Raw genomic sequence first — 18,474 nt, 5'->3', positions numbered from 1 at the left:
CAGTCCTGCACTTCAGGCACCAGGAGGGTGTGAGTGATGGCAGAGGTCATCCAAGGGAAGACACAAGGGGCTCAAAAGGCCCCTGGCTGATGTCATTTAAAAAAAAAAGGTTTAATATTACAGTCATGAGGCAGGAAAGGACAATCAGAAGCAGCTTCCCCAAGACTCAGCATTCCCCCCAGTCCAGGTCCAGTGCGTTGCCCACCAAGCTCCTCAGGCAGAGGGGCGGGGAGGCCCACCCTCAGTCCAGCTTCTCCAGCACGGAGGGCACGTACACCAGGCTGAGCTCGCTGCCAAAGTTGCAGACGATGGCAGCGTTGTCCAGCACCAGGATCTGGCGGGCCGGCTGGGCCTCGCTGTTCTTGCCCAGGTAGACTGTCTGTAACAGGTCCCCGTAGTTTAGGTCCCAAAAGGAAACACAGCCCTGGCCGCCGGTCACCAGCAGGTTGTCTGAGATAACACCCAAGCTTGCGCCGCAGCCCAGGTCCTGGAGACAGAGACAGGACAGGCTCGGCGTCTGGGGCCCTTGCTGACGGCCCGAGGCCCCGTGGCGCCCTCGCCTACCTGCTGGATGGAGTAGAGCTTGATGCCCGTGCTGCGGTCCCAGATGCTGATGAGGTCGTCCAGGCCGCTGCTGATGACGCACGAGGTGGTGCAGGTGAGGGAGGTGACGTCCCCACGGTGAGCGAACATGTGGCTGACCCGGCTGCCAGTCAGCACGTCCCACAGGCAGATGGCCCCGTCCTGGCCCCCACTGGCCAGCACCATGGTCTGCGGGAGCAGGTGTGGGGGCCTGGTCACTGTGGAGAACCACCTCTGTGCCCAAGGAGTCCCAGTGCCCGGGCGGGAGGGAACCTTTGCCTGCCTCTGAGGCCCTGGGGACCAGCGCCCAGGAGTCAGAAGCAAGACCGTGGTGGGTCTGGCTCAATGCCCCCACACCCACCCATGGCCCTCACCTGGTCAATATACACGGTCGTGATGGCCCCTGAGTGGCCCTGCAGGGTGAAGAGGCAGCAGGAATCCTCCAGACGGAACACCTGTGGCAGAGAGAGGCCTCAGGTGCTGGGCTCCTTGGGGTTTTCTTTTAATTAGAGGATAACTGCTTCATAATACTGCGTTAGTCTCTGCTTGTAAGTGTTAGTCAGCTGTGAGTATACACGTCTCCCCTCCTTTCTGTCCCCTCACACCCTCTTGTCCCACCCCACCCCCCGAGGTCTCCACAGAGCACGGGCTGAGCACGCTGTGTTACACAACAGCTCCCCACTAACTAGCTACTTCCCACACGGTAGGTGCGCGTGGCAGTGCTCCTCTCTCAGCTCATCCCTCCTCCTTCCCCCGATCTGTCCACAGGTCCGTTCTCTATGTCTGCGTCTCTATTCCTTCCTTCCCTGAAAATAGATTTATCAGTACTATTTTTCTGGATTCCACATATATGTGTGATTATGTGATACTCATTTTCCTCTGATTTCTCTGGGTTTTTCCAAATCACACTTTGGTCAGGAATTCCCTTCCACAGTTCATCCAAGACACCTCCAGCCTCTCCCTGCCTGACTGACCCCAGATGCCCCCCACCCGTGCTGGGCCACCCCGTGCCCAAGAGATCGTGCCAACACGTACTCTCAGCGTGTGGTCCTGGCTCCCAGTCACAAGGCGCCCGGCAGCTGCCTTCAGGGCTGTGATGGGCTTCTGGTGTGCACAGGGCACGGTGTGGGTCAGGTGACAAGCCACCTTGTCACTGCTGCTGTACACGGGGGAGGCGGGGGAGCTGCCCCGCCCCGGGGCCCCTGCGGACAACAGGCCAGGTGAGGGGCCTCTGAGGAGACACCTGCAGCGGCCCCCGCGCTCCACCCCTAGGTGAGGCCCCGGCCTGCCCAGGTTCCTGACCTCGGAACTGCAGGGGGCTGAGGGCAGTGTGGGTCTCCAAGGAGAAGAAATCAAGGGAGCCGTTGAGCCGGGCGGCCACGATCCTGAAAGACAAGAGCAGCTGCCAGGGGGCTCGCCCTCAGAGCCCCTGGCCGTGGGGCTGAGCGCCATGGGCCTCGACAGGCCCATCCCACCGGCCGGGGAGCCGTGGGGCCGTGAGGGACTCAGCCAAGACGGAAGCACAGGTGCAGGGACCAGGTGCAGAGCAGGAGGGCCCTGGCCGCAACGCCGGCGTCACCCTCTGGGCCTCAGATGCTTCATCTGTGAAATGGGAACAAATGTGTGCCTTGTGGGGGCACAAGGAGTAAATGAGCTGATGACACGAATGAAGTGGTACCTGGGGAACATCATGAGTATGACTGGAAATTCAGAGTCTGGGGGAGGGGAGTCTCCCCTCCACAGCCCGGAGCCACAGGAGAGGCTTCAGTGGAGAGAGCAGCTGAGGCGGGGCTGTGAGGAGCCACAAAGGCACTGCTGTCCTACGACAGAAGGGCAGCTCCGACACGAGTGCTGCCTGCTCCGTCTCCTCTTTCCACACAGAAATAAGGATTCTGCCCACTGCCTGGGAGTCCTAGGCACAGGCTGATGGCAGAGATGAAGACGTGTGTGCTCTGTGGCCCCAAAGCTGTGAAGTGAGTGGGGTTCACAAGTTTTCAGCCCAGGAAGCTGAATGGTCCACAGCAGAGCTGGGGCAGAGGAAGGAGAGGACGGAGCCATGCACTCTTGAGAGCTAGGCTGAGGCATGTGGGCTTTCCCTAAAAAGGCAAAAAACCACCAGTGGGGGAGAATTTCAAGTTCGGGGGAAGCCAGTGAACCTGGCCAGGCTGCACGGAAGGATGTCAGCTGAAGCTTGAGCAGAAAGCCTGGCCGTGGCGGGAAAGACGGCAGCAGCCACAGAAACTGACAGCTCAGGGCGAGGGGCGTCCCCACCGCAGAAGACAAGGCTCAGCTCAGCTCAGACGCTGGGCCGCGCGCTCAGGGGCCGGGAAGAAGAGCCAGCCAGCGTGATGGGCAGCTGAGGCGGTCACCAGAGGCACCTGGGTGGGCGAGCCCTCCGTCTATCAGCCAGAGGTGGGGGTCCCAGTCTGAGTAGCTGGGACCCCCCACCACCACGGAGGCGATGATGTGATGGCGCCCTGGGAACACCTAGCCAAAAGGCATGGTGAGGAGGGAGGCGAGAAGGGTGTGCAGCATCAAAGGGGAAGGCAAGTTTTTATAAGGCGGTAGTTCTAAAGATCCGTTTTTCTGGAACTGAAAACCCAGAAGGGTCAGTAATGATGGGCTACCTAGACAAGTCTGACCTCAGAAGGTGAGGGGAAGATTGCACTTCACACTGTCAGTGGTGAAGGGCCCTCTTTTCACTCCCTACCTTTACCCTCTTGAGTTGTCACCTCCCATCAAGGCAGACTTCCTGCAGCTCACAGGTGTGAGGCGTGTTACCGAGAAGAAAGTCAGGTCACACCAGGGAAGGGGAAGCAGAGCTCGACCTCAGTGTGTGCGGAGCTGGGCATCTAGGGGTGAGGCAGGGGTCCTAGCGCTCCCACCTTTTGTCCAGGAAGACGAGGGCCGTGATGCCTGACGACACTTCCTCACTGCTGCAGCGCAGGATGCCCTCGATGGCGTCCCACACCTGGGGGTCCAGAGGCTGTGAGCACCTGTAACTGGGAACACCCAGACCCCCCCTGCCTCCCTCCAGCCGCCGCTGCCCACCTCCAGCCGGCCACTGCTCCGCCCCACCACGATGAGGCTGCCCTGCAACTCCAGACTCCAGATGGAGCCGTCTGCGCTGGGGGCCCAGGCGAGGGATGGGCAGCTCTTCTCTGTAGGAAAGCCAGCCTCCTCCTCAGGGGCCAGGGGGAACGTAGGCCCGGGAGAGGGTGGGCGAAGGGCTGGCGTGTGCACGGGAGCCATGCCCTCCTCCTGGTACACGCGCTGCACCAGGCGGCTGAAATCGTAGCCTGCGGAGTCTTGAGCACGGCGGCCCGCCCGGTACCGGGGCTCGGGCTGAGCCGGCTCGGGGAGCTGCGACCGCGCTGAGAAGTTGGTGTCAATCAAGCAGGTGAGGTCCGGCTGGTCCCCAAAGAGGGCAGGTGGTGGAGGGCCCCGGGGCCGGTGCCGCAGCGGAGGGCTGTCCCCAGGCTCCTCCGGGCCACCCTTCCCGCCGTCCGACAGCCGTTCCCAGGTCTCCTGAGTTTCCAGCCCGCTGCCAACACCGCTGTCCCGCCGCTGCCTGCCAGGGGCGGGGCGACTGGGTGAGGGTGGGGCCAGGGTGAGGGTGGGGCCAGGGTGAGGGCGGAGCCGGGGCGGGGCGGGGCACCTACCCCGGGTGCGGGATGCGGGTGAGGCAGTCTCCGGTCTGCGCGTCCCATACGCACACGTGGCCTGCCAGGCAACAGCTCACCAGCAGCATCCCATCGCTGGCCAGACACTCGATGTCCTGTGGGAGCGTGGCATGGACATGGGCACTGGCGGCGGCACGGGTCGGCCCCCGGCGCCCCCGGCCCCGCCCACACTCACCATGAGGTGCCCGCGCAGCACCAGGGGAACAATCTCCGTCTCGGGGGGCGCGTAGCCATAGTCGTCGCAGGGCAGCTCCCCCCGCCGCCGCCGGCCGGGCCCCGCGCCGGGCTGCCCGTAGTTGCGCGGGCAGAGCACTCGGTACAGGCAGAGCAGCAGCAGCACAAGGACAATGCCCGAGGCCAGGCCGAGCGCCGCCACCCTGCATCCGGCAGAGCCTGGTGAGACCCGCCCCGGCCCCTCCCCCCACCCCTGCGGCCGCCCTACTCCCCGTCCCCCCCCCCCCCTCGACTCGTGGGCCTTACTTGTAGAGGGTGAGGTCTCTGTGCGCCTGCGCCGTGCCTGGCCCCTTGGGGCTGGCCTCCCAGAGCCCACCCTGCCCGGGCTGGGGTGGGGGCCAGGCGCTGCGGCCGTCCTGAGGGTGCCGGCCCTCCAGAGCCTCCCGCGGGTTCAGGCGGAGCGTGACCGGGATGACAGGCAGCAGGCTGACGTACCTGGGCCAGCAACGCTCAGCCTCAGCGGAGACACCCTCTGAGGGCCTGTTGCTGCCCAGTGCCCTGTCTACTCTCCCCATGGGACTTGGCCTGACCTGCCAAGCTCCAAAACCATCCTCCCAGGACAGTCTTCCCAGCAGTAGGCTCCCCTCCCCCCTTCAGCTCTGGCACCCCAACCTTGCTCTGTCACAGACGCCAGCACCCTAGCCATCACTGCCACCTGTCACCCATTCTGGCAGAGTGGAGGTGAGGCGTGGATCTCATTTTGGCTAAGTAGCCAACAGCGACCTATGACCTCCCAGAGCAGGGCCCAGGGACTCAGGCTGTGGCTACTGGGAGCACTGCTTCCTACTCCACAACCTGATGGGTGGTTATTTGGAAGAATATTCAGAATTCAAACCCATGGGTCTCCCTCCTGAGGGAAGGGGTGCTCTGGGGGCAGTGAGCTGACACAACCAGGTGGGAGGGGGGACCTGGCTCAGCCCACCCACCTCTTGGCCAGTGTGATGTTGTAATAGCTGAAAAGCGTGGGCCAGTGGCGGAAGGACAATTTCCTCCAGAGCTCCTCATCCTCAGGCCCCCAGGTGACCTCTGGGGCCGGGCTGTCATGGATGCCCTCGGCTGGACCCCCGGGCTCAGGCGGCTCCCCCGGCAACGTGTGGTTCTCGGGTAACTTGGAGGCGTCCGGCGGGAAGATGGAAAAGGCAGGGTCTGGGCGGCTGGCGGGCAGCACGCCACCAGGCACCGGCAGAGGGGCCAGGCCGCCCTCGCCCAGTGGGCTCTGCTCCGTCACCTGGGCGGCCAGGCACGTGCGCAGCCCGGCCGGGTCCGTGTACACGAGGATGCCGATCCAGACCACTGTGCCGGCCTGCAGAGGGAGTGGGGGCTCAGCAGAACCCCAGGGATGAAGAGGCAGCCCTCACCCGCTGCACGCTTGGCCCTCACACTGGCAAAGTGGCAGGACCGGCCTCAGGCCTGGGGGTGGAGAGAGGACACAGGCCACCCACCCCTCCCCTCTGCCTCAAGTCCTCTAGGACTGGGACCAAATGCCCCCCCGGACGGACCCAGCTCCCTTTCCAGGCTCGGGTCTGAGTCCTGGCCAAACAGAGAGAAGCACCCCGGGTCTGATACAGAACTTTCCCCCCTAACCGCCCCCTCAGCTTGGGCCCCCACGGTCAGCAGAGCCACAGGGACCAGCTGCCTGACCTGCTCCAGGGACACCACGGGTCTCAGTCCTCAGAGGGCCTCAGCCCCGCCCCCCTCTCACTTCAGCCAACCTTGCTCCTCCTCCCCGCTGCCCAGCCAGCATTTCCCACTGCCTGCACAGTGAACTCTGACTTGGGGAACCACTTGGTTCCGTCCCAGAGCACCCATCCTGGTCACTCTGGGCAGACTCCTCTCCCTGATGACACCAGCTGCTTCTCCAGAGACAGGCTTCCCATCCCCAAAACCACAAGGTCTGGGCAGGAGGGGAGGCTTCCAGGGGCCATGAGGGCCTGGGGACCACCCCCCTCCCCCAAGACAAAGGCAAATGGCAAGAGGGCCGTTGAGTGCAGGCCTGCGGGTGGGGGTGGCAGGTACCATGATGAGGCGCTGTGCCAGGCGGGTTCGGGCCAGGAAGTAGATGACACGCAGCCGCTTGGGGAGACGCAGGTTGCGGAAGGAGGACGGCTGCAGTGTGATGGTGTGGGGCATGGATGGCCGCACAGTCGGCTGCCGCTCAAAGCGCGTTGGCCGCCCCACTGGCTTGGCTGGGGGCAGGCAGGCCTCAGGGGGCAGCCGCTTGTTCAGGTCCGCCAGCTGTTGGGGGCGCAATGGTCAGGGCCCGCAGCCGCGGCCCAGAAGCTCCCACCGGGGGCTGCGGCCCTGCCCCAGGCCCCTGAGTGCTGCCAGGACTGAGGAGGAGGAGGTGGCAGGGCGGGGCTCAGCTCCCTCCTACCTCCATCCGGCGAATGTCAATGGACAGGACAGTGGTGAAAAACAGCATCTGAAGGAAGAAGTCAGACACCAGCCCCACGACAGCAAAAAGACAGAACTCCTGGAAAAAAGCAAGTGAGAGGACACTGCGACCTCAGGGCCCAGCGCTGGAGAGCCAGTTCCCTGCCTGCCGCGGCCACAGCCCCACGTGGGAGCCCCTGGACCACAGCCATGGGCCCTGACCACTGCACCCCAACAGCCGGCACCCTGGGTGCTGCAGGGCAGTTTCCTGCCAGGCACAGCGGGGAGGAGAGATGCTGGCACTTTGACATCTGGGAGCTGCCAAGGAGGATGCAGCAGCAGCTCCCTCCCTCCCCACGAGGGGGCAGCAGAGACCCCACGCACTGAGCCCCAGCAGCCTGCAGTACCCCAAAAGCCCTCCCTGAGGCCCTGGCCTTGCTCAAGTGCCAGGGACCAACACCTACCGAGAGCCCAGACCTGGCCTGGTTTGGGGGCTCTCAGAAATTTCTTATTCCTGGCCAATGACTACGCTGGACCAATGAAAGGAGAGGAAGAGCACAGGGGAAAATTAATCCTACCTAGAAACTGAAAAGGGGAATCTCTTTTCTCCCCAGGCTCTGTGGATAGACAGAGTGTTCTCACCGGTTTTCCTCCCCTGCCCTTGGTGAGACCTCTGGTGCATCACCATGGCTTCTACTCAAATGTGGATAAATGAAGGGTGGACCGCACAGCGGCACATCAGCCCTCATGTCCCAAGACCATCCGCATCCTGTAGACGCCCTCTGGGGGTAGAGTGGGGAGCCTGGGGGCCCTGGGCTCCTTCTCAAACCTCAGCAGGCCTGCCAGTCGTGGGGAAAGGACAGGAAGTGACGTCTCCTTGCTCCCTTCACAAAACTCCTCCCAGAACCGGCAGCAAAGGTGGGCTTCCTGTCAGTGGAGGTCCGCCCTCACCTCTGCTCACAGCCCCACGGCTCAGCAATGGGCTCCACGCAGCCCAAGCTGCAGACCCAGAGGCCTCACCTGGATGGCAGGCACGAGGGTGAAGTAGCCAATGAGGACGATGCCCAGCTCTGTGGCCATGTTCTTCATGATGGACCAGCTCTCGCTGCTCAGGCCTGGGGGGGACAACAACAGGGCCACAGGGCAGCATGTAACCTTTGTCCGCTGCATGTGGGCCCATGACCGCATGGCCCACATGAGACAGCCGCCCACCAAAGTGCCCCTAAGGACCCTGCTCCGGGTACAGCTCTACAGGGAAGGGGGGCCTGGAGGTCCAGAGGAGAGCTCCGACCATCTGAGGAAGCTTGGAGAAGTGGGGTGCTGAGCTGAGCAAATCCAGGAGAGCCACACGTGCCCAGATCGGCACGTCCAGCCTCGCACGTGGCTGAGGGGTCGAGGGACAGGAGAACCAGCTGTGTCCTACCTCAGCCCCTCCCGGGCCCCATAGTCGCACATTTAAACCTCTGAGCGCCTAGTGGGCAGCGGCCATTTTCCCTGGTCTCCTTGGAACCCCACGTCTAGGGCAGGGCCTGGCCTCTCACACAGGCTCACAAAGCTTTGCTGAGTGAGGAACAGCCTGCCCCCAGCCCTGTTCCCACAGACACGGGCCGAGGTGGAGGAGGAAGAGGAGACCTGAGAGTTCAGACCTCTGGGCCCAGGCTCTTTCCTCACTTTCCCCAGAACCCAGCTCCCCAGCTCCCGCCACTAAGGCCACACGGGTCTTTCCTGGCAGCCGTGGAGGCAGCGTCTCTGAGCTGACCAGCTCCAGGAGCCTGGGCCTCACATGATGGAGTGGGGCAGGGAGAGAAAAGACCAGCTACCAGCTGGACAAAGGGTCAAACACGTGAGGCCGCAGCAGAGGCGGTTTGTGGTCTTAACATGTGGACCTGGACAAAATAGGGCCCTGGGCTCCATGGCTGAACAGGGCTCACGCTAACAAGCGGGCATCTTAGTGGAGGCCAGGGCGAGGGAGGCCCCTGGGCTCCCCGTTCCCTTGGCAGGAGGAGGTGCTGCCATGCCCCCCACCCTCCCGTTACCTTGGGCGATGCGCAGCTTCACCTCGAGGTCCACCGGGGTGGAGACGACGGACTTGGTGAGCACCAGCACGTTCTCCAGCCCGATGACCACCACCAGGTAGGGGAAGATCTCCCTGTGGACAGGGCAGGGGGAGAGGAACATGCTGAGGGGGGCCCCCAACACATGGCTGCTCCTCAGCAGGCCTGGGTCCTGGGGGCCTGTGGGGTCTGGCCCACAGTGGGGGCTGCCAAGCAACTCCCACATCACAGGACTGGAACCCCACCCTCCTGGAGGCCTCTGTCTACATGGCTCACAGCTTTCAGGCTGGCTTCCAAGTCGTGCGGAGGAGCCAGCCACCATCCTGGCTCTCCATCTGTCCAGCACCGTGGGAAGAGGCCCCCCTGCCCAGCTGCCAGAACACAGCTCCCCGGCCCTTCCTACACCACACCACCAGTCAGAGAAGCCCCCACCGCAGCATGCCAGGCCAGGCCATCAGGACTAAATGGAAGGGGACACCAGCCTGAAGCCCTACTCGCCTCTGGAGAGAAGCTGTGTGTGAAGGGCGATCGTTTCTAGAGAAAACTCGCCTAGCTCTCTTAGACCACAGGCTCCCGCTCCCTGACTACGAGGAACTCAGGCACAGGGAACCCCCGCCAAGCAGGACGGCACTGGGACCCCCGCTGGGGGGTGCCTTGAGGAGGCAGAGAAGACAGCTATAGCTGAGGGGTGATTAGCATCATCAGGTCTAGGAAAGGAAGCGAGTGTTCTACAAGCAAGGGAAGGAAGAGGAAACACAAGATCGCTGTTCCTGGGAGCAGCCGGACAAGCAGAGGCAGGGCACAGGCCAGTCAGCCGTGATCACTAACAGGCCCGCATGGCCCAGGGTAGGACCATGTTTCTGAGAGAAATGGAAGGGAAGCAAACGGTGGGAAGGTGACAAATCAGAGCGTGCTTATGGCCTGTATCTTTTAAAAAGCTTACTCCAAAAAAAAAAAAACAAATCAAAAGCTTACTCCAAAGTGACCTACCAGGCAATTTAAATGTTTTAATATTAAGAAAGGAAGAAACATACTGTCTCTATGTCACACTTATCTACGGCTTAAGCCGTCGAGAGGCAACATGCACATGTATTTAAAATACATAAATACATGGTTGGATGGCATCACTGACTCAGTGGACACGAGTTTGAGCAAATTCTGGGAGATAGTGAAGGACAGGGAAACCTGGTGTGCTGCAGTCCATGAGGTCGCAAAGAGTCAGACACAACTCAGCAACTGAACAAATACAACTTACACATCTGTATACCCTCAGACACACAGTCACACACAACACATACCCATACATATGCATAAACACATATATACATATAAATACCCCTTATACACACACAGAAACATACACATGAATATACACATACATACATATGGATAGCTATGGATGTATTATGTGTAAATATACATATGGTTTGTATACACATATGTTAAGCCATGTAACTCAAAAGAAAAAACACATACCTCTTAAGTGTCAAAATTACCATGTGAAAATATGGGGTAACAGCAAGCGTCCAGCGCAGGGCTGGCCGAACACCCAGAGGTGCAGGATGCTCTGGCCTGCGGGCCCACCCTGCCACCCAGGGGAGCCTGCTGGGACCTACCCGCCATTGAGGGTGGGCGTCAGGCCGAAGAGTGTGCAGAGCCCCACAGACATGAGCAGCGAGCTGAGCACCGTGACCACGGCAGCCAGAGCCAGGCCCCACTTGGACTTGACCATGTCGATCTTGCCTGGAGGGCAGAGAACGCATCAGGGCAGCCTCTCCCCAGAGCCTGGCTCACCAGGCCTGTAACCTGAGCTGGGAGGGGAGTGCGCAGGCCGGTCACGGAAGGGAAGGCCCTGGTTTGTGCAGAGAACGTGTACCCTTCCGTCTCAGGGCGCAGTGTCCTTGGAAACCTTTCCCAGGAAGGGACTTTTCCTGAGTAGTGGGAGGAGCCCTGGACCCACCCAAGCCCCTCAGGCCCTGCTGGGGATGAAGCCCCAGCTTCAGTGACCATCAGGCACATTCTACATCTCCGCCTGGGCCCCTGAAGAGGCAGGGAAGGGGTGATCTGGAAATGCCCCTATTAGCTGGGAGAAAGCCCCGGCCTCCGAGCGTGGACCTACGTGTGGAGAAGTAGATGTAGGCGAACAGGATGATGTAGGTGGTGACCAGGGGGATGAGCTCGGCGATGCCAATCTCCTCCTTGAAGTGCACATGGACCAGGCTCTCTGCCCTGAGGCTGCAGTTGGGGCTGGGGTGCAGCAACATCAGGCGGGCCCGCAGGCTGCCCAGGAACCTGGTTGGGGGCAGGAGACGGACCGTCCCTCTCTGTCCGGGGGACAAAGGCAATCCCTGACGCAAGGTCCGCAGGGGATGCCCTCCAGTCCTGAGGCGGATGGAAGAACTAAAAAGTTGGCCCAGCTGTCTCAGAGTGCCCCGGAGCACCCCACTCCCAACCTATCACTGTGCTCTGATTGCCACAGGCCCGAACAGCCCATCGGGGGCCCCTGCATGCCCTCGCCCCTTGGGGAACTGTCTGCAGCGCTCTCCCAAGTCACATGGGGCTCGGCAGTCATCAGCTGGGGACTCCCACCAGAGGCTCCAGAGAGACCATGGAGGCACCAGGACCCCGAGCTCGCCATGCCTGCCGTCCCCCCTGTTCTTAACCAGCCATCAGGTGGCCCCCCTCAAGCGTGAGCAGACAGCACCCTGAGGGACATGAACATTTCAGCAGAAGGCCTGAGAACTCCGAGCTCCTGGGGGCACTGTGGACACTCCAAACAGAGAAGCCGCCTGCCGTGCCGCAGCCCGGCCTTACTTGGCGTGGTAGTGCTGGAAGACCAGGGTGATGGTGTATGAGACCAGCCGCTTCCTGGTGTACAGGCTCACCCCACTGTACTTCCCAGGGACGCCAAACAGCAGGTCTGCAGAGAGAGGGCAACAGGTGCTGACGAAGGAACAGCAACTACGTAGACACACCAAGGACCCCTCTCCACCCCACCCTGAGAAACTGAGGGTAACCCCAGATCTGCCAGAGCAGCCTCTGAAGAGGACGTGGTGACTGACAGGCCCCCGATGGCTCTCAGGGGACTGTCCTGGCACCTTTGAGTGTGGCCGAGGTCTGCAGGGTTTTGGGCTCGTGCTGGTGGATGGTCCTGATGATGTCGGGGTCCGCGTGGAAGCGCTCCCTGTCATTCTGCCAGAAGTTTCCGGGGGACAGCAGCAGGCATCCATGCTCGGGCAGGAGGTTGCGGAGCTTCCTGAGGCCTGGCAGCAGGTCAGTCACTTGCAGGCACACGTCCTCCAGGCTCCTTGTCCCGGAGCTGTGTGGGGGACAGGACGAGGCGCTGCTGAGTCTGCCAGCCCCCTGCAGCCCCGCACATGAAGCTCCCAGGCGCCTGGTGTCTCAAACGGCCGAGGGCAAGGGAAGTTCTTCCAGGGGCTCAGCCACCACACCGGGAGGCAGCCTGACCTTCCAAGTGCATGTTGAGCCCCAAAGCCCAGCCCCTCCGAGGAGAGGCGTGCTCGGGAGCAAGCATAGCCCCCTCACGAGAACCCCTGCAGTTCAGCAGGCAGAGGAGGCAGGGTGAAAACCAGGGGCCGTGTGTGGTCCAAGGCCTCAGTTAACCTCCACTCACACTGAGGCAGCCTGCAAAGCAGCACGCCCCAGAGCAGCACTGGTGGGCTGGGACTCCCGGAGGGGACCCCTGGGCACAGCTGGCTTCTCGTCAGGTCGGCCACCATCACACTCGCATCTCACGAGCCCTGGGCAAGAGCCCTCAGGGCCACCAGTCAGCCGGGTCTCGGAGAGCCTGTCCCAGGGTCGGCCGAGTGGACCCTAGTCTGTGTGAGGCCTGGGGACGAAGCTCAGGGCTCTCCCTGGGCTATGGGCACAGGTCAGAGGGGAACACAGCTGCAGTGGACCCACTGCGTGCTGAGAAAGGCGAAGCGAGCTCACCCACCCTCTCAATCTCGCAGAGCTGGCTGGCTCGGTGGATTTACGCCAAGGGCCGCGCCTTGCCTTTGGTGCGGAGCTGGGTCGGGAAGGCTCGGCCCCGGCACGGATACCTGTCTTTCAGCACGTGGTTCCGAATCTCCTCCACCAGCTGGAACGCCCTCGACAGAGGCGAGCGGAACACATCTACTGCCAGGAGGTTCTTGTGCCAGGGAGACACAGAAGACTTCACAAATATCTGCTGGATATAAGCCACCGGGGCCCCCACGTACTGCGGAAGAGATGGGGGATGGTAGAAAGGTCAGTACTCTTGCTGGGAAAATCCCATGGACAGAGGAGCCAGGCGGGCTACAGTCCACCGGGTTGCAAAGAGTCGGACACCACTGAGTGACTAAACCACCACCAGAAAGGTAGCTCAGTACAAGAGGGAGAAACGTGGTCCGTTCTGGGTAATGACTGACTGAGCACCTGGTGTGGGCAAAGCCATGCGGGGCCTTCAAACAGCCCTTCAAACACGAAGAAGCCCAGGGACGTCCATGGCAGTCCTGTGGTTAAGACTCTGAGCTTCCACAGCTGGGGACTCGGGTTGGATCCCTGGCCAGGAAATGGACCCCACATGCCAAAAGTAAAGATCCCGCATACCCACAAAGATGGAAGATTCCGCGTGCCACCATTCAGACCTGGTGCAGCCAAGTATTTAAAAAATAAAAAAGAATCTGTTCTTCCACTGCAAGGGGTGTGGGTTTCATCCCTGGTCAGGGAACTAAGATCCCACATGCTGCATGGTGTGGCCAAAAAAAAAATTGTTTTTTAAATGAAGACGTTCACAAGGGCCTTCTCACCACTGAAGAAAGCACTTTCCTACATATTTCTCAACAGAACAGCAACCACAGGCCATAAATTGAGTCTGGCACCTGTTTTACTAAATCAAGTTTTCCTGGAACAGAGCCACGGCCACCCCATTTCCACACTGTTCTGCTTTCAGAGAACAGTGAGAGGTGAGAGTTCACAATAGGCAGAGAGAGCCTTCACAAGACCTGTGTTATCCAGCCCTTGACGCCAAACGCCTGCGGACCTGCCAAGAGGCCACAAGCTCCCCACCGGTAGAGCCTATTGTGCTGACCCTGGTTTTGCCACTTGTAGGTCAATGGATTTTGAGCTCAGCAGACCCAGTTTCAAATCTCTGCTCTCCAAAGTGTGTGGTCTTGGAAATGACTTTGATGTCTCTGGATTTCAGTTTCCTCAGTGTGACACGGGGATAATGACATTCACACTGCAGCATCACTAGGACGCACGTGTACACACACACTCACACATGGACGCATAAGCAAGCACAGGTGTGGCGTGTCCTCTCACTGGCCCACACGACTCTCCTGTGAGAAGCAAAGCGACTCCAGGTCTCAGGACTCGAGCAGGATGGTGTGAGGATTCATACCCAGATCTCACTGAAACATCACACTTCCCTCACTAGAACCTGCCATATATTCTTAAAGGCACTTAAGTGACAAAGTGACACACACGTAACAGGCAAGGAATGACTCCCAGTGGTGGATGTGGCGGGGAGCAGCCCCAAAACAAGACTGGACTGGCCGTGGCAGGGTTACGGCCAGGAGGAGCTGAGTGGGGGCCACGAGGTGGTGAGGAGGTGGGAGGTGGGAGGCAGGAGGGGGCAGGGGCAGCCCAGGGTGTCCTGATCCAAGTAATGGAAATCACAGAGCAATGCAGGGGCCGGGATGACGCCTGACTGAACTGTCTGGATTTTAACCAGGTGACAAAGAAAAGCCCCGACTGTCTCAAAGGGAAGGGCGACCTTACAAAGCAGTGCTCCAGGACACCCCCTCAAGTTAGGCCGTCATCCACCCAGAGAGAGGGAAAGCCAGCCCGCAGCCCAGGGGTGCTGTGAGGTGCCGGCTGGAGGAAGCCGGGCCTGGTCGGGGATGGGAGGACGTCCCGACACCTGTGCGGCCGTCAAAACTCTGAAGGGCAGGTGTGAGGAGAAGAGGACGGCCATCCACCATGCAATGACGCCGTGCGCCAGCGTGAGCGCGGGCCGAGATACTGATCACACACAGCGCCCCAGGCACCACCTGAGCCTCGGTGAAGTGTGCATTTCTGACAGGCTCTGGGGACAGAAGCCTCACCTGCTTAGCCATCTGCACAGACGAGGCCGGGCAGACAACGTCACGAGGTGCAGAGGGACGGGCACAGAACGGATGTCACCTGAGCTCCTCGACTCGACGCACCTCGCAGCTCCACAAGGAGAGCGGCCCAGGGCTGAGCACCCTCCAGCCCCTCTACAAAGGGCACAGCATGGCACCTCTTCACGAAGGGCACAGCGTGGCACCCAGGGACAGCTGGCCCCACAGAGCCGCCAGACCTGGGTCTGTTCCCAGCAGGCACAAGGCTGTGACCGCAGAGACCACCTCCTCCACCTCCACCCCGAGGCCCAACTGAAGCTTCAGTTTCCAAGCAGGACTGCTCCCTGGCCCTCCAGTCCAAACCCAGCCCCCGCCAGGCCTCCATTTCAGCAGAGCAACAAAGAATGTACTTCAGAACCAGAGCTCTCGTTTGGGGCTCCTGGGATGGACCCAGGAGTTCTGTGAGCACCCTGCCCAACTCACATCTCTTCTCAGAAGTGTATCTACTATCATCACCTCATCACTGTTAGGGGAGAGGATGCACAGCTTTCAGATTTCAGAGAATCTGAACCCCCTCAGCCCTGCATGCCTCTCTCTCCTTTGACCTTCCACCGGCTCTGGTAAACCCCCGGCTGGTCTGGTCTCACCCCTCAGCAGGTGAGGCTCACCAGGCAAAACCACCGTGCACTTCGCCTGGCTGGCCCTCCGTCTGCAGGCCGGCTCTCACTTGCCCTCCCGACTTCCAGCTGAACTCTCCAAGCAGCTATCCCACATCCACCCAGCTCTTTCAAGACCTTGGGTCAGTCTAGCATGTCTGTATCAAGCTCATCGTGCAGTGTATGTATGAGGGGCCCTCAAACCCCCCTCTTCCAGGCTCAAGGCTCTCTTACAGCAGTTTATCTAACAGGCAGGAGCCTAACTCCTGTCGTTCATTCACTGTCCCACTCACTGTCTCGGCTGGGGTTTCCCCAGCAGCAGACCCTGGACACACGGTGTCCTCAGGAGGTGGTGGGAACACAGGGAGGGGAGCAGGGACAGGACAGGGCAAGGAAGGCCGCCACCAAGGGTGGGTTGCTGAGCAAGTGACCCTTGTGGATTAACGGTTTAGCTGAGTTACCCCACATAAGGGATGACGGCTGAGATTACACACCAACTCCTCCTACAGTTACTGGTTGAGGGCAGCTCCTAGCGGGTGTGAATTCTCCAGCACCTCAGGGCTTCGGTGCCTGAGATCTTTGACAAATGAGATGCAGATACTGGTGGCTGGCAGGCAGGCAGGCAGGCAGGAACATGGGAGCAGAAGAGGTGGGCAGGGCCTACCACTCACCGCTGAGCCTTACCATAATCCCTGCCTGAAACTCAAGTAAGAAACAGATGTGGAAAGAGACAACACAAGGTATCCTAAGTAGGTGAGGGAGAGCGCCTAAGGGCTGGTGGAGTCCGGGTGCCTCTGGGAACAGAGGGAGGGGCCCTCACAGAGTGGGGCTGCTAACGTGGCCCCAGTAAGCCCCAGCTGCTCATGCTCATGCCAAGCGTAACTGCCCTGGAGAGTGGGCTGGACCTGGTGACTTGCTTCTGAGAAACAGAATAGAGCAAAATGATGAGCTCTTTATTTCTGAGATTGGGCTACAAAAGACTATGACCCTTAAGGCCATTATGCTAAGTGAAATAAACCAAGCACAAAAAGGCAAACACCACCTGGTTCCACGGATACAACGTGCCTAAAGCAGTCCCATTCAGAGCGTCAGAAAGCAGAAGGATGGTTATCAGAGGTTGGAAAAGGGGGACTACAGAGTTATTGTTTAACTGGTGCAGAGTTTCTGTTTTATCAGATGAAGCATTACAGAGATGGATGGTGGTAATGGTTGTACAGTGTGAATGTATTTAATACCACTGAACTGTACGCTTAAAAACAGTTAAGAGAGGGAATTCCCTCTCTTAGGACTTGGCACTTTTGCTGCCACAATTTGTTTTAAATGGAAGGAAAAAACAGACTTTGACTCTTCCATGGCCTGGTCCTTACAGCCACCACTCTGGTGACATTAGCCGTATTGTGAGACGCTCCAAAAAGGTCCATGAGGTACAGAACTGAGGGGGCTTCCAGCCAACACCCAGTGAGGGACCAGAGGCCCAGCCCACAGCAGGGGGCGTGCTTCCCTCACTGTCTGATGTGAAAGCAGGCTCTGAGACAACTGCAGCTTTCACGGACAGCGTGAGCAGGAGACCCTGAGCTAGAGGACCCAGATAAGAAAATCAAGTCTCAGCGAGAAAACAAGAGTATGCCCAAGGCCACACAGCCGACAGGCAGCAGAAGCAGGATTCAAGCCCGGGGCTGCCCAACTCCCAACCCATGAGTCCTAAGTGCCGGGGTTCTGACCATGCGGGTCCCATGGAGAACACGGCACAGAAGCGAAGGCCCAGCACAGCGGTGCCGGAGGGGAGCTGAGGTCCTAGGGCCCGTAGGGTCTCAGCTGCCACCGTCTCAGCAAGAGAGCCCTGACCTGGGCTCCTCGGAAACCTCGCATTCAGGCTTAGGCCGCCACCAACCACGCTGCAGGGCTGGTCCGGAAGCCCAGGCACCCAGGCGGACCGGCGGGCAGGGCCTGGCATGAGGGCCAGGTTTCCATGATGATCCAGTCTAGCAGGGCCAGGCCAGAGCAGGCCATCTCAGGCTTGCTGTTGCTTTAAACACAATCCTTGAGCTGCCCTGGTGGTCTAGTGGTAAAGAATCCGCCCGTCAATGCAGGAGACATGGGTTTGATCCCTGGTCTGAGAAGATCCCACGTGTGGTGGAGCAGCTAAGCCCGTGGACCACGTCTGTTTAACCTGTGCTCTATAGCCCGGGAGCCCAGGGTGCTGAAACCCTCACACCCTAGCTCTTCAACAGGAGAGGCCACCGCAATGAGAGGCCTGCACACGGCAACTGGAGAAAAGCCAGCGCAGCAACAAAGATACAGCACAGCCAAAAATAAACAAAATTTTTTTTAAAAAAGCTTGTTTAAACACACACACACACACGCACACACAATCCGTCCTTCACTTTCATAGAAAGCATCCTAGAGCTCCAGGCCCTTTGCCTTTAGGCTGACATGCCCAGGGGCCCCTGGCAACAAGGTATGGAGCACTCCCATCGCTCAGCTCTTCTGGAGAACTGGGCTCCTGCTCCTTGTTCCCCAGCGCTGGACAGGCAGGGGATGGCTGTGGGGGGAGGCGCAGGGGCCACGCTGGGGTTCACATTCTAGCTCCACCCGCAGCTGTGTGCCTCGGACAAGGGTCTCTACGCTCGCCAAGCCTCAGTCCCTGACGTACTGAGGGAAGCGAGGACAGACCCTCAGCGCTCGGCAGATCCCTGTGAGGACCAAACAAGACGACACGAGGAACCAGCCAGGAAGGCATGCTGCCCAACGCTCGTCAGCTACAGCTGGTGGCGTCATCATGCCCTAAAGCTCTTATGGCTAG

The 18,474-nt window shown here is 60.2% G+C and overlaps 1 protein-coding gene across 1 annotated transcript in view; it reads right to left on the bottom strand.

Moving 5' to 3' along the window:
- Window positions 1–92: 92 nt before the first annotated feature.
- Window positions 93–18,474, bottom strand: part of LOC122682520 (SREBF chaperone) — a 98,788-nt gene continuing 80,406 nt past the window's right edge. Inside the window, exons 4-23 of the mRNA XM_043885316.1 lie at window positions 12,991–13,148; window positions 12,025–12,245; window positions 11,741–11,846; window positions 11,046–11,218; window positions 10,543–10,669; window positions 8,909–9,021; window positions 7,893–7,987; window positions 6,874–6,972; window positions 6,516–6,734; window positions 5,426–5,802; window positions 4,746–4,934; window positions 4,441–4,642; window positions 4,245–4,360; window positions 3,634–4,153; window positions 3,468–3,553; window positions 1,885–1,967; window positions 1,618–1,784; window positions 957–1,037; window positions 565–771; window positions 93–487 (exon numbers count right to left, since the gene is read on the bottom strand). Coding sequence (XP_043741251.1) covers window positions 242–487; window positions 565–771; window positions 957–1,037; window positions 1,618–1,784; window positions 1,885–1,967; window positions 3,468–3,553; window positions 3,634–4,153; window positions 4,245–4,360; window positions 4,441–4,642; window positions 4,746–4,934; window positions 5,426–5,802; window positions 6,516–6,734; window positions 6,874–6,972; window positions 7,893–7,987; window positions 8,909–9,021; window positions 10,543–10,669; window positions 11,046–11,218; window positions 11,741–11,846; window positions 12,025–12,245; window positions 12,991–13,148 — 3,585 coding nt within the window. The 3' untranslated portion in view covers window positions 93–241. The remainder of the gene's footprint in view (window positions 488–564; window positions 772–956; window positions 1,038–1,617; window positions 1,785–1,884; window positions 1,968–3,467; window positions 3,554–3,633; window positions 4,154–4,244; window positions 4,361–4,440; window positions 4,643–4,745; window positions 4,935–5,425; window positions 5,803–6,515; window positions 6,735–6,873; window positions 6,973–7,892; window positions 7,988–8,908; window positions 9,022–10,542; window positions 10,670–11,045; window positions 11,219–11,740; window positions 11,847–12,024; window positions 12,246–12,990; window positions 13,149–18,474) is intronic.

The sequence above is a fragment of the Cervus elaphus genome, chromosome 24 (assembly GCF_910594005.1).
Source record: "Cervus elaphus chromosome 24, mCerEla1.1, whole genome shotgun sequence".
Taxonomy (NCBI): domain Eukaryota; kingdom Metazoa; phylum Chordata; class Mammalia; order Artiodactyla; family Cervidae; genus Cervus; species Cervus elaphus.
The sequence above is the reverse complement of the archived record's forward strand: the minus strand, read 5'-3'. Positions and strand labels throughout refer to the sequence as shown.